Source organism: Vidua chalybeata, chromosome 24, assembly GCF_026979565.1.
Source record: "Vidua chalybeata isolate OUT-0048 chromosome 24, bVidCha1 merged haplotype, whole genome shotgun sequence".
Classification (NCBI taxonomy): Eukaryota; Metazoa; Chordata; class Aves; order Passeriformes; family Viduidae; genus Vidua; species Vidua chalybeata.
This window is the reverse complement of record NC_071553.1, coordinates 3,980,912-3,994,572: the sequence shown is the minus strand read 5'-3', so window position 1 is coordinate 3,994,572 and position 13,661 is coordinate 3,980,912. Positions and strand designations below refer to the sequence as shown.

The following is a 13,661-nucleotide window of genomic DNA, read 5'->3' as shown; positions in this document are numbered from 1 at the left end:
CGTCCAGGTGGTTCTGGAGTGTCCAACCCTGCTCAAGGCTGACAAAGCCCCAGCTAGGGCTGCCCTCGGCTCTGTCCCCAAACTGCTCTGGGACTGAGCGGATCCATGGCACAGCAGCCTCTGGAACATTCTTGTCCCATCAGAGCTGATTTTGGACCCAGATCCCTCCCAGCACAGCTCCAGTTTTGAGTTAAATCCCCAATTTTGTTTCTCTTTCCGGATCTTTCCATGAGTCTGAAATCTCCGTCAGCTCCCGCCCTCCCACGGGAGTTATCCCGATGGATAACTACTTTATCCCTCTGAATAACCATTTTATCCCTCTGGAAAACTGCTCCCAACCTGGACCCGCCTCTTTTCCTTCCTCCCCTGCTTTTCCCCCCATGTTGGGATCCGTGGGGTAATGAAGGTGACAGCAAGGGGCCGGGAATTAAAAAAAACAGCCAAAAAAAAGCACAACATCCTTGGCTGATTCCTGCTGGGAAGACTCTGCATATATTTTCCATAATTGAGAGGTTCCTACTGATATTTTCATGGAGAATAAGGGATGGAGCCACCTTTATCCCTGGGATTGAGGCTGGTGCTGACCTGAGCCCTGTGGGATGCACGGAGCTGTCGCCTTCCCTGCAGGAATAAACGCTCCACATCCATTTCTCTCCTGGCTGGATGCTGCTGACACAAGTGCCAGACCCCCACTGACAATCCTATGGCATCGGGAATGCTTTGGATTAAAAGGAACCGAGCAGTTTTAGGGGTTTGGGGTTTCTTTTTTCATATCTGGTAAACCGTTGCTCTAAAGGTTTCTTCAGGCTGGGGGGCAGATAAATAAGAAATATTCCCCTGCAGGAGGCCGAGTTCTGATTTCATTCCTGATTAACTGGCAGCTCATTAAGCCAAAAAAATTTCCTCCCAGGAGCAAAGGGCACATGGAAATGACAAGAATAGCGGAGTAAAGAAGGAGGGCTGCTAAATTTTAAATAAATAAATAAATGGGTTTCTCAACTTGTCCAAACACTGGGAAGAGTGTCCAGGGAAGGGAATGGAGATGGGGAAGGGTTTGGAGAATCCTGAGGGAGCTGGGAAGGGTCTGGAGAGTCCTGAGGGAGCTGGGAAGGTTTGGAGAGTCCTGAGGGAGCTGGGAAGGGTCTGGAGAGTCCTGAGGGAGCTGGGAAGGGCCTGGAGAGTCCTGAGGGAGCTGGGAAGGGGCTCAGCCTGGAGAAAAGGAGGCTCAGGGGAATTTCTGGCTCTGCACAACTCCCTGCCAGGAGGGAACAGCCAGGGGGGATTTGGGATCTTATCCCAGGGAACAGGGACAGGAGGAGAGGGAACGGCCTCGGGCTGTGCTGGGGAGGCTGAGGTTGGACACCAGCAGGAATTTCCTCATGGAAAGGGCTGGAAGGGGCTGCCCAGGGGGGTTTGGAGTGCCCATCCCTGGAGGTGGCACCTGGAGGTGTCACTGAGTGCTCAGGGTGGGGATCGGGCACAGCCTGGACTCAATGATCCCACAGGGATTTTCCAGCTTCAGTGACCCCAGGATTCTGGGAATAGAATCACGAAGGGCTGGAGCCAGGGAGGATTTTTCACACCCAAAGATCTCTTTTGCAACCCAAGAAAAAAGTCAGTGGAGCTGAGCTCTGCTTCTGGCACGTCAATGATGACTCTGAGCTAACGAAAATTCTGCAGTGAAATTATCATTAATTATTTTTAAAAAAGGCTCTGCAGCTGCAATTCCAATCAGGACCTGTCAGATCCTGCAGCTGCTTTCTCGTTTTCCCTTAAGGTTGGCCTCAACCTTAAAGCAAATCACAAAATCCCCTGGGACAGCCACAGTCACTCATTTACTCCAAATCTGCCTTTGCAGGGACTTTGATTTGGTCCTCAAGTGTTGCTTTTTTGGGAAGGGTGGATTTATCCCCCGTTTTTTGGGAAAGGTGGATTTATCCCCCCTTTTTTTGGGAAGGATGGAAATTTTCCCCTTACCTTCAGGCAGTGCCCTCACCCTCCTGTGAGATCTCCTGGGGATTCGGGGTTTAAAATCCTCCCTCCTTCCCAAATCCAGCTCCACCCCCCACCCCGCCTCTCAGGCTTCTCTGGAATTTCATATTTTGAAGACCTCCTTGTTTCTCCCTGGAAAAATCCCATCCCATCTCTGTTCATGGAATTTTTCCATCTCCAAGCTTTCCAGCTTCCTTCCCCTTCCCTTCCCCAGCACTCGGATAATTAAATCCCTTTTTTTGTTGTCATCTCATTCTCTCTCCATCTAAAAGCACATCCTCCAGGATCCCCTCAGGCTGGGATCAAGGAAATGTGGGATTTGGCAGCTCCTTCCCCTCTCGGTGCTGCCCAAAATCCACAAAACATTCCGGGTTTGGCATCACTTCTTGACCAGAGATTCTCCTCAGTGTCATTCTCCTCTTCAATCCGAATTTCCCTTCATGGTTCACCTGCAATTCCCTGGATTTCATCCTGAGGAAAGCACTTCTTCTCTTGGCCTCAATTCCAATGGAATAAGCACAGTTTGGTCCCTGGAATTTTGTGGGTTAGGAATTTTTACCAATCCAACCCATTTTTCCTTTTGCTGCCTCTCTTCCAAGATCCTTTTTCCCCAAACACAGGAAGGGAGGGCTGCTCCCTGCTTTCTTTATCCCTCTTTTTTCTCGCCAGATTTTCAGGATCTTCAGGATTTTCAGGATCTCCTGCCCATCTCCATTCCCAACCCTATCCCAGTCACTCTGGTTCTTCCACATTCCTGCCGGGAACGCCTCGGTTTTCCCTCAGCTTGGATAAACCCAGCCCCTCCAACGTGCTGAAGGTTATTTTCTCCTCTGCCTCGCTGAATTCCAAGGAGAGGCTGGAAAAGGCAGCCTTGGAGCTATTTATAGGCCATGGATTTTTCTGTCTGACCGTGTGGGAGAGCTGCGAGCCGGGAGCCGGGGAATGGCAGGGAGGACACAGGAGCTGGAGGATGGGAACAGGCTTGGAATTAATCCTATAAACAGGCAGGAGCCTTGGGAAGGCGCTGGAAGCAGGAATTTGCTCCAGGAGAAAACCCTTGGAGCAATCAGACCCCTCTACGCTCCAGTTCATCCCAGTTCATCCCAGTTCATCCCAGTTCATCCCAGTTCATCCCAGTTCAAGGTTGCCAATGAACCCTCTGGGCTCAGCGATTCCCCGATCCACCGGTGCTGCCCCAAATCCCCGGACACCGGGGTTGGATCCGTGTCATTCCCGTTGGCATTCCAAGGAGTTCCCACTCGTTCCCAGGTCTTGGGAGGGTTTCCACCAGGCCCTCCCCAGCCCCGAGACCCTCGGTCACCACCAGAGGCAGCAGGAGCTGGGTGGTGGTGGCAGAAGAGCCACCTCTGTCACCTCTGCAGGGCCACCAGTTCATCCCAGTTCATCCCAGTTCATCCCAGTTCATCCCAGTTCATGGCATCCAATGAACCCTCAGAACTCAGAATTTCCCTGTTCCAGCTGTGCTGCCCAAAATCCCTGAACAGCAGGACTTTGGAATGTCCCTCTTGGATCTTCCTGTACTCAGGGCAGTTTTCAGATGCAGCAAATTCCATCAAATTCCTTCCCCAGCTTCGTTCGCCTTTTTTTTTTGCAATTCCCTTTTCCAAGATTTTCCTTTCTGTTGGGCCCCTTCGCTATTTGTTATTCCTGATTAAAATGATTTTATTTTCCACCATAAAAAGGAAAAAAAAAACATGGAAAAAACACCATCAAAAAATATCAAGACCCCACCAAAAGCCTACCAAAAATAACCCAAAAAAACCCAAAAAAAACCCACAGGAAAAAACATCAAAAACACCAATAAAACACCAAAACAAACCAAAACATTGTGGAAAAAATGGCAAAAACCCACAAAAAACCTCAAAGAAACACCAAGAAAACACCACAAAAACCCACCAAAAGATCACCAAAAAACCACCAAGAAAACACAAAAAAAACCCCACAAAAACCCACCAAAAATCACCAACAAAGCATCAAAAAAACCACCAAGAAAACACAAAAAAATACCCCAAAAACCCCACAAATCCCTGCGCTACAACCTCAACCACACACCCAGACACGCCCAAACTAAAGAAAACTCCCGAACCAGCGCCCTGAATTCCTCTTCCTCCATTCCCTGCATGGTTGGCTCCGTTCCTTAGGAATATTTTCCCCCTTTTTCCGCAGCCTACACCAAGAACCAGGTGGACATCGCCACGCAGGGCTGGTTCATCGGCCTCATGTGCGCCATCGCCCTCCTGGTGCTCATCCTCCTCATCGTCTGCTTCATCAAGAGGAGCCGCGGCGGGAAGTATCCAGGTGAGGATGGGAATGGCCATTCCCAGAATTTCAGTCCGTCTGGGATTCTTCGGCATCATCCAGTGGTGGGGAATATCCAGGGGAGAGCTGGGAATGGGAAATCCCAAAACTTAAATGTGTGGCATCGTCACAAACCTCTTGTAACCCCTTTGTAACCCCTTTGTAAACCCCTTGCAAACCCTTTGTAAACCCTTGGCAACCCTTGCCAACCCTTTGCAACCCCTTTGACAACCCTTTTCAAACCCTTTGCAATCCCTTTGTAACTCCCTTGTAACCCCTTTGTAACCCCTTTGTAACCCCTTTGCAAACCCCTTGCAAACCCTTTGTAAACCCTTGGCAACCCTTGCCAACCCTTTGCAACCCCTTTGACAACCCTTTTCAAACCCTTTGCAATCCCTTTGTAACTCCCTTGTAACCCCTTTGTAACCCCTTTGTAACCCCTTTGCAAACCCTTTGCAATCCCTTTGTAACCCCCTTGTAACCCCTTTGTAACCCCTTTGACAACCCTTTTCAAACCCTTTGCAATCCCTTTGCAAACCCTTTTTAAACCCCCTCAAACCCTTTGCAGACCCTTTTTTTTCTTCACTTTACCAACCCTTTGCAACCCCTTTGTAACCCTTTTTAAACCCCTCACAAACCCTTTGCAAACCCTTTTTCACTTTGCAAACCCCTTGTAACCCCTCTGTAACCCTTTCCAAGCTCTCCCCGGTGCAGTTTTCACCTGTCCGAGCTCTTCCCCCTCAGGGACCCCCCCAGGACCCTTCCCCAGCTCCTCCCCATTCCCAATCCCTTCAATCCTTACTGGTTTAACTGGGGGGGCTCTGCTCCTTCGCAGTGCGGGACAACAAGGACGAGCACCTCAATCCCGAGGACAAGAACGTGGAGGACGGATCCTTCGACTACAGGTGGGACCCCATGGAATGTCCGACCCCCCCCCCCATCAGCCCCTCCCCCACCATCACAGCCCCCTCCCCCACCCCGTGGTGCCACGAATCCCCCGGAACGATCCCTGTCCCCCCTTTCCTCCTCCTGCCGCCTTCCCGCTGTAATTCCCGAAGGAAACGGCTCTCGAAACGCTGCCGGAGCCGCCAGGTTGTGGGGTTCCACCTCGTTTTCCTGGGATTCTGGAATCAGCGACCTTGGACAGCTCCCAGCAGGAGTAAACCGACCTTAACGGAACTTCTGATACATAAAATCCCAAAAAACACCTCAAAAAACCCGGACTCTGTAGCAGCCTGAGGGTATTTCTGGGGTATCCTAAAGGAGAAATGCCCAAAGTTCTGTTGGGATCAGGCTGGGCAGAGCTGGGATTTTGGGATCAGTTCCCTGGGACAGATCCCACCAGGAGCAGAACAACCTTAATAGAATTCCTGGCAAGTAAAACCCCCCAAAACACCCCAAAACCCCAAACTTTACAGCAGCCTGAGGGTATTTCTGGACTCTGACCCCGCAGCTCAGCCCCTGTCCTTCCCATAAAGGAATATCCATGGGAGAAATGTCCAAAGCTCTGTAGGGATCAGCCCTGGAAGCAGGAGAGGGGAATGGTTTGGGGTCTGCCTGTGTTCCAGCCCCACACGATCCCACAAAAAGCCCCATGAGGGCTCCAGCAGGAATTCAGCCGGAACCTCCCCGACTGCCCTGGCTCCATCCTGCTCTTTGCACGCAAATGTCACCCTTAAAGAGCAGCAGAGCCTTCTTCCCTCCAGGAAAATTCCTGGGATGTGTCAGAAAGGGAGAGGAGCTTCCCAAGCGTTCCGTGATCCCCTGGGAGCGGGAGCAGGCCCTGCTGTCAGGGCTCACCCAGCAGCCGAGGGGATTTGGGACACTTTAATTTGAATTTCTTAAAGAATTAAAATTCCTTTTCCCACCTGAGCTGGAGCCAAAACCCAGTGGGAATTTTTCCTCCTTACTTAAACCAGGGGTTCATTGAATCCTGTGTTATTCCCAGCATGGGAATAATGGGTTTGGGATTCAGGAAGGGATGGAATAAGAATGGATTCTGCCAGAGGATTTAGGGGAAACAAAATGAATCAGAAACAGAAATGGAACAGAACCAGGGATCACATTAATTTCATCAGAGGCACAGAAACTCCATTTCAGAGGGTGTTTTTTATTCCAGAGGATTCCATGAAGCTCCCCAGACTCCCAAAAAACATGGAATATAAGCAGGATGTTATGGGGAAAAGCTGGTATTCCTTAATGCCCTAAACAACACCCAGGACCAACACCTTCCTCCCCTCCCTGCCGCTCAGCACTTCCAGGGGTGGCCAAAAATTCCACCCATGAATTTTTGGGATACTCCCTTTGCATTCCAGGCCGGGACAGGGAAAACAGCAGAGGAGGAATGAGCCCAGCCCGGTCCTGCTGCAGGTTTTGGGGTCAGACCCATCCCTTCCCAAGGCAGGATTTTATGGGGCACTCCTGGCACGGGAATGAGCCATGACCAGGGCACAGCCTGGCCCCAAACGGTGATTCCAGTCAGGATAAGGAGCCTCATGCTTCCCAGATTTGTGGAGTGGTTTGTGAGAAGCCTGAACCCCCCACCACTCCCACAGGGATTCCCACAGGGATTCCCCCAGGCCGAGCTTCTGGCAGCACTCCTGGATTTCCCGGCTCTGCTTCCCCAGACCCCACAGAGGGGGGTCCAGCCACCCCCTCCTGGCCCCATCCACCATTCCTGAGGCAAATCCTTGGCCAGGCACCTTCCCCCTCCAAAGGGAATCCAAACTCTTGGAATGGCTGGCAGAAATCCCCTGGCACCATCCAAGGGGTGTGTCCTTCCAGGCAAGGGGAAGGACTGGGGTGAATCCTTCATCCTTCTGCTCAGCTGGAGCTCTGACTTTTATGGAAAACCCCATTCCCAAAATTTCCAAGGGAAAGGCAGGAGTCAGTGGAAAGACAATAAAACTCTAGGATGGAGTCCATGGAGTTTTATGGACTAAATAAAAGTGGGGAAAACACCAATCTAATAAGAACAACCAAAAAAAAAAATCCTACAAGCCATAAACCTACCAGCTTTGCCCCCTCTTCCTGAGGAACACCAGGATTCCTGGGAGAATTCCAGAAGGTTTCCCTCTGGGAGGCAGAAGGGAAGGTGGAGCTGTTGGCCGATCAAGCTCAGGGCTGATAGCGGGGCCGGGCTCCGGGAGGGGCAGCATTTAGGATTTCAGGGAAGGGCAGGAACTGAGCCCACCCCGGCTCCCATCCCCTCCTCCCCATGGCATGGCTGCTGTGCCCTCGTCACCCTCACGTCCCCAGTGCCCTGTGCATGCCACTCTCCGTGCTCCTCATCTCGAGATCCCGTCACGTCTCTCCGCTCCGATCCCGGGATAATGGTGTTCCCAAGCAGGGAAGCTCCTTCCCGAGGCAGGACCATTATCCATGGACAGCGTTCCATGCCAGTGCCGGTGCCTCATTATACCAAATGCCCTGTGCTGCCCGTGGGGAGGCGGCCGGAAACTCCGGATGCCGGGAAGGGGAAGCCGAGTGGATTTAGGGCTCAGATTCCCAGTCAGGATTTCCAGGAAAAGGGCAGAGGTGACACAGTGCAGGCAGTGCCACTTGAGGAGGGGACATCTCAGCAGGCAGCGAGAGGGGAGGACACAGAACTGTCCCAGGAGCCTCGTGAGGGAGGAAAGCTCTGGAAACGCTCTGGGAAGGTGCAGGTTTATCCATAGGGCCATTCCAAGGAATCCCAGCAGGACGCTGGGGTGAACCCAGCCACCCTTGTCCTGCTGCACGCGGCTCCCCAGAGCCACCACTGTCCCCTGGACACCATCCCCAGCCCTTCTTGGACGGCCCTTTCCATGCTGGGATGGCTTCCAAGGAGGCTGATCCTGCTGGGAACGGTTCTCCCGGCTCCATTTGGTATAACGAGGCGATGATTCACGGCTTTTTTTTTTTTTTTTTTTTTTTTGGGTCGTAGCACTGCCCCTGTGAATGCAGAACCTCCTCATTTCTCTCTCTGATCAGGCTCTTTCTGCTTCTCTCTGTTTTATTCCCATTCCTTCTCCTCCTTTTCACCTGGTCTATCCACATGGACCGTGAAGGTCTCTTGAAAGGTAGGACCGCGTGCTGCCAGAAGTCCGCCACATTCCGCTTTTTTGGGAATTTTATTTTCCTTCCTTCCCTCCCCCCGTTGATTTCTTCACGGCCAAAACTCCCCCATCCTCCTTCCCACATCCTTGCCTAACACATTAAACAAGATCCCTCTAATTCCCGCTGCCATCGGGGCTTCCGGAGACTCAGATCCCGCTTGGAATTGCTCCGTGGGCTGGGTGCACCCCCCAAATCCAGCCAGGCCCTCCAGCTCCAGCTGCTGATCCTTCCTGGTGGAGCAGGCTTGAACATGGGAATGCATGTGGGATTTTTCAAGAAAAAAAAATGTGGATTTTCAAGGGAAAACTGTTGTTTTCCAAGAAAAAGTGCATCTCAGGGGATGGGGATGAGGGACATGAGCCAAAACCGTTGGATCCTGTCCAATCTGCCCACTCTTAGTCCTGAAAATCCTCCCTCCGGCTCCAACCTCCCCTTCTTCTTGATGATTTATGGGATTCAGGAGAGCGTTTCCCACGTGATTCCCATCTGAGCACTCCAGTTCCCTAACGCCCGGCTCAGCCGCGCTCCCAGAAATCCATTTTAACAGGGTTAGATCCCATCAGGAGCTGACGGAAAACCGCTGCTCCCTCCTAATGCGCTAATGGGATAAACGGTCCTGGAGAGAGGTAAAACCAGTGTGAATTCTCCAGGAATGCATTCCTGGTGGGAATTTGGTGCCGCAAACCCCCTGGTTAGGGATGATCCAGCTCCAGATTCGGCTTGAGCTGCCCCCCAAAATTTGGGAAGGTGCGTTGGGAATCACCGATCTGCGTTTTGCCGCTCTCCACTCCGCATTTTTGGGGCTTTCTAACCAGTCCTGCTTCCTCACTGAATTATTCCTCCTCTTTCCCAAAACAAAATCTGCTTCCAGAGCTAACAAATTAATTTTTTTGTTGTGATGCCAAGTTAATAGGAAGTGTCAAATATTGGGGTTGTTTTGTCATGGAATTCCCAAAGCGCTGATCCAAGGAAACGCGCAGTGGGATCCTGAATTCCTCTCCCACTTCAGGGAGCTGATGAATCCCATGGAATGAGGGAGAATTCATCCCATGGAATGAGGGAAAATTAATGCCTCGCCCTGCTCAAGAGCCCAAGCAAAGTGGGAAAAAAAAAATCCCAAAATTTTCACCAATTTTAAGGAAAATAAAGGAATGGAGTGGAGCGAGCCTGGCAAATCCCAAGCTAAAAAAAAAACAACTGGAAAAAGACAGGAATAAAGGTGGGAGGACAAATATTTTAGGGATATCTTCAGGAATATGACAGAATTTGCATGAACTAAGGAATAGTTGATATAAAAATTAATTTTTATATCAATTTACAGCAATCCACTCTCATTCCCAAAGTATCTCAATTTATGGGATACCTATCCCTGCCCTCCAAGGGAAAACAGCTTTTCCCTGGTTAGATTTTGGTTAAAAGGAATTATTTAAAGTGATTTTTTTCCCCTTTTGGGTCGAAGTCTTTATTTTTAAGTGACCTGGCTTTTAGTGAAAAGGAGAAAAACCCAAAGTGAGCAAGGAAAAAATGCCCAGAAATAAACTGGGAAAGGGAAATTCCCTGGAGTTTTGGAAGCTGCACAAAACTTGGCATCCTAAAAGTGTCCCCCCGCAATGCTCCCCATTGCATGTGTTTTTTTCCAAGGAAAAACTGTGGTTTCCAAGAAAAAAACCTGCATTTTTTCAAGGAAAAACTGCATTTTTTCAAGGAAAAACTGTTTTCAAGAAAAAATGTTATTTTTCAAGGAGAAATGTGTTTCTTCATGGAAAACCTGCATTTTTTTTCAAGGTAAAACCATGTTTTCCAAGAAAAAAATGTGTTTTTTTCAAGGAAAAACTGTTTTCTCAAGGAAACCTGGGAGCAAACCACTCAACCAGGTTACCAAGGGAGGCTAAAACACTGAGAGAGAAAGAATCCAAGGGAAGAATATTCCTGATGCTCATCCAGCCCCATCGATCCAAGTTTAGGGTGGAGTATTGAGGTTAAGAAATCTAGGGCAAGAAATCGAGGTTAAAAAACCTGAGCTTTAGTAATTGACATTTAGAAACTGAGAGTGAGAAACCGAGATTAATGAAATGAGGTTAAAAACTTGAGATTTAGAAATTGAGAGGAAGAAATTTGAGAGTAAGAAATTAAAGTCAAGAAACTGAGAGAAAGAAATTGAGAGTAAGAATTTGACAGCAAAAAAATTGAGGGAAAGGAATCGAGATGAGGAAATTGAGGTTTAAGAAATTTGAGATGAGGAAAGTCAAGTTAAGATATTCGATTTCTGAGCTGAAAAATCACAAAATTGGGTGTTCAGAGATCCCAACCACCTCCACCTCCCACACCCCCTAACCCTCCGCCCACACCCGGACGAGCCCCCATTATTTAGGGCTCCACCGAGCCGTATTCCCGCTGTGGATTGATTTAGGATCTCCATCCCTCTGGGGAAGGTTTTCAGCCCCGTTTCTCAACCCTTGCCGTGTCTGTCTGTCTTCTGCTGCCAGCGATGAAGACAACAAACCTCTTCCCAACAGCCAGACCTCGCTGGATGGGACGATAAAGCAGCAGGAGAGCGACGACAGCTTGGTGGACTACGGAGAAGGGGGCGAGGGCCAGTTCAACGAGGATGGCTCCTTCATCGGCCAGTACACGGTCAAGAAGGACAAAGAGGAAACCGAGGGCAATGAGAGCTCTGAGGCCACGTCCCCCGTCAATGCCATTTATTCCTTGGCATAGCAAAAACGCCGGGAAAAACACCCACAGCCCGAGGGGTTCGGAGCGGCCGGGGGTTCCGCCGGCAGCCGCCGCCGCCGCTGCCTCCGACAGGAAAGGGAATTGAGTGAGGACTGAAAAAAAACAAAAAAAATAATAGAGAAAAAAAATTAAAATAGCAAAAAATACAAAAAAAAAAAAAAAAAAGAAAAATATTCCAAGCAACGAGGCAGCCCAGGCGGCCGCCGATGCCATTTATCCTTAGCAAATGAGCCAACGATAGAGGACGCGCGGGGCGGGAGCCGGAGTGGGAATCGGGGCTGAGCTGGAGCGGCTGAAGGGGAGGAGATGCTCAAGCTGCTCCCCAGATTTTGGGCTGCTTTCCAGTTTTGGGGTTGCTCCCCTGTTTTGGGGGTTGCTCCTCATTTTGGGGCTGCTCCACAGTTTTGGGGTTGTTTCCCACTTGGGAATTGCTTCCCAGTTGGGGATTGCTTCCCACTTGGGGATTGCTTCCCAGTTGGGGGTTGCTCCCCAGGTTTAGAGTTGCTCCCCAGTTTGGGGCTGCTCCTCATTTTGGGGTTGCTTCCCAGTTTTGGGGTTGCTCCCCAGTTTTGGGGTTGCTCCCCAGTTTGGGGCTTCCTCAGGGCCAGTCTGGAGGGGCCCCGTGTTGGGCTCGGCTCCCCAAGGCTTTTTTTTGTTCTTTTAGGAGGGAGCTCCAACTTTTTGGGTTTATTTTTTCCAAGAAGGTTTGGGATCAGAGGGGAAGGGGGAAAGAAATCAAAGAATTTTGGGGAGGGAAGAGGGGTGAGAGGGGCCTGGGCAGAGCAAAGGCATGGAAGGAGGAAAGGGGTGGATTTTGGGGTAAAAACACCGGATTATTGAGCCGTCCATCCTCACGGCAGCACCTTGCCCATAACCTCTCCCAAAAAAACCCTCCTTCCTGAACAAACCTATGCAGGGAAGAGCAGGTCCCCACCACCTCCCTCAGCACCGGGATTTGTCCTTGCTGAGGCTGGGAAAAACCACAAGGAGCTCATCCCCCATTCCCACTGAGCTCCGGAGCATCCCGGGAGGAGAAGAGGTTGTGGAGGAACTTCTGGGATTTGTGGAAGGACAGGGAAGAGCCTCTCCCCTGCCAAGCCCAGGGTAACAGCACTGCAGAAAAGCCTTTTTAGGTTTAAATTTGCTTTGTAGGGATTTTGGGGGGAGCTGCCCCCCACCCCACGCCTGCTTTCTTTCCAAGGCAACTCCATAAATCCTATGTAGCAAAGAGGGCCTGGAAGCAGGAGCGGGATCAGAACAGGATGAGGAGACCAGAATGATGAACAAAAAAATTATCCAAGTGAGCTGCTGAGGATGAAAAAAAAACCCTGGGATCAGGTGGAGGAATCCCTGAAGGATTCAGGGCCACACCACAAGGAATGAACACTGGACTGGAATCCACACTTCCAGGGCACCGGGATGAGCCGGACAGACGCTGTTTTTCCCACTAAACCCCCTCCTCCTTTCTGACAGTGGCCTTTCCCCCCTCCAGCACTCAGCCAAGCCACCGTGGGACCCCCATCCCGCCTGGAGACTCCCAGGATTTCAGCGACCCCCCCTGAGCTCTCCCTCACATGCCTTACACAGCTTGGGACTTGCCGGGGAGTCACTCCAAGGATGCTCTTCCCACTCCGCTTCCGCGCCCCCGACGGCCTTGGATCTGCCCGAGCAGTAGGAATGGGGTATCTGGGAGCGTTCCCAGCTCTCCCAGCATGGATCAGGGTAGAAGGCAGGGATTCCTAACGGACTGTGTCCCATGAATCCTCCCACTTCCTGCACTTTTGAAACCAAAGGTACCTATGCGAAGAGTGAGAGATTGGGTTTCTTTCTGAAAATATGGATTTTTGGACGGATTTTCTTTTTGTTTCTTTCTTTTTTTTTTTTTTTTTTTTTTTTTTTTCTGAGGAGGATGGAGGTTTTTTTGGATGGGATGCAATGGGATTCACGCAGTCATTCTTTCTGCTCTGGAGACACGTCGGTGACAGGGATACTCCCACTGCTATGGATTGTGGAGAGGGACTTTGCCACATCCCAATGGATCGTGGGAAGAGCCCGGACCGGGCCGACAGGAGAGATGGATGCAAATTAATCCAATGCAAATGCCTTCCTTAAAATAATAATTATCATTTATCTTGGTCGTCTTCTCTGATAGGTCAAACGTAGGGTGAAGATGGAGCTCATGGGGTTGGATTTGGTGACCTTAAAAGGTCCCTTCCCCCCCAGATTGTTCCATGAAACCAACAGCAAAGGAATTCCATGGTTTAGGTCAGGGTCAAGAGGCAGAGCCCCCTCTCACAGAGCTGGGGGACCTGTCCCAGGGATGTCCCTCATCCATCACCCCCTGCCAGGACCCTCCAGCCATGTCCCCAGGCAGGGACAGCGCAGTTGTGACCCTCAGTGTGGACACAGCCACGCCCCAATCCCGGTCCTGCCACCCATCCCGTTCAGGACAGCGACTCCCAGAATTCCATCCAGCTTTTAGGCAAACACCCCCCAGGCCAAAGGTGACACCACTC

At 50.7% G+C, this 13,661-nt stretch overlaps 1 protein-coding gene across 5 annotated transcripts in view; it reads left to right on the top strand.

Annotated features, from left to right (window-relative positions):
• Nucleotides 1-13,275, top strand: part of NFASC (neurofascin) — a 79,527-nt gene extending 66,252 nt beyond the window's left edge. For all 5 annotated transcript variants that reach the window (XM_053963791.1, XM_053963794.1, XM_053963793.1 and 2 more), the window contains 3 exons: nt 4,180-4,311; nt 5,147-5,216; nt 10,896-13,275. In XM_053963791.1, the coding sequence (XP_053819766.1) occupies nt 4,180-4,311; nt 5,147-5,216; nt 10,896-11,127 (434 nt within the window). In that variant the 3' untranslated portion in view covers nt 11,128-13,275. The remainder of the gene's footprint in view (nt 1-4,179; nt 4,312-5,146; nt 5,217-10,895) is intronic.
• Nucleotides 13,276-13,661: the final 386 nt, after the last annotated feature.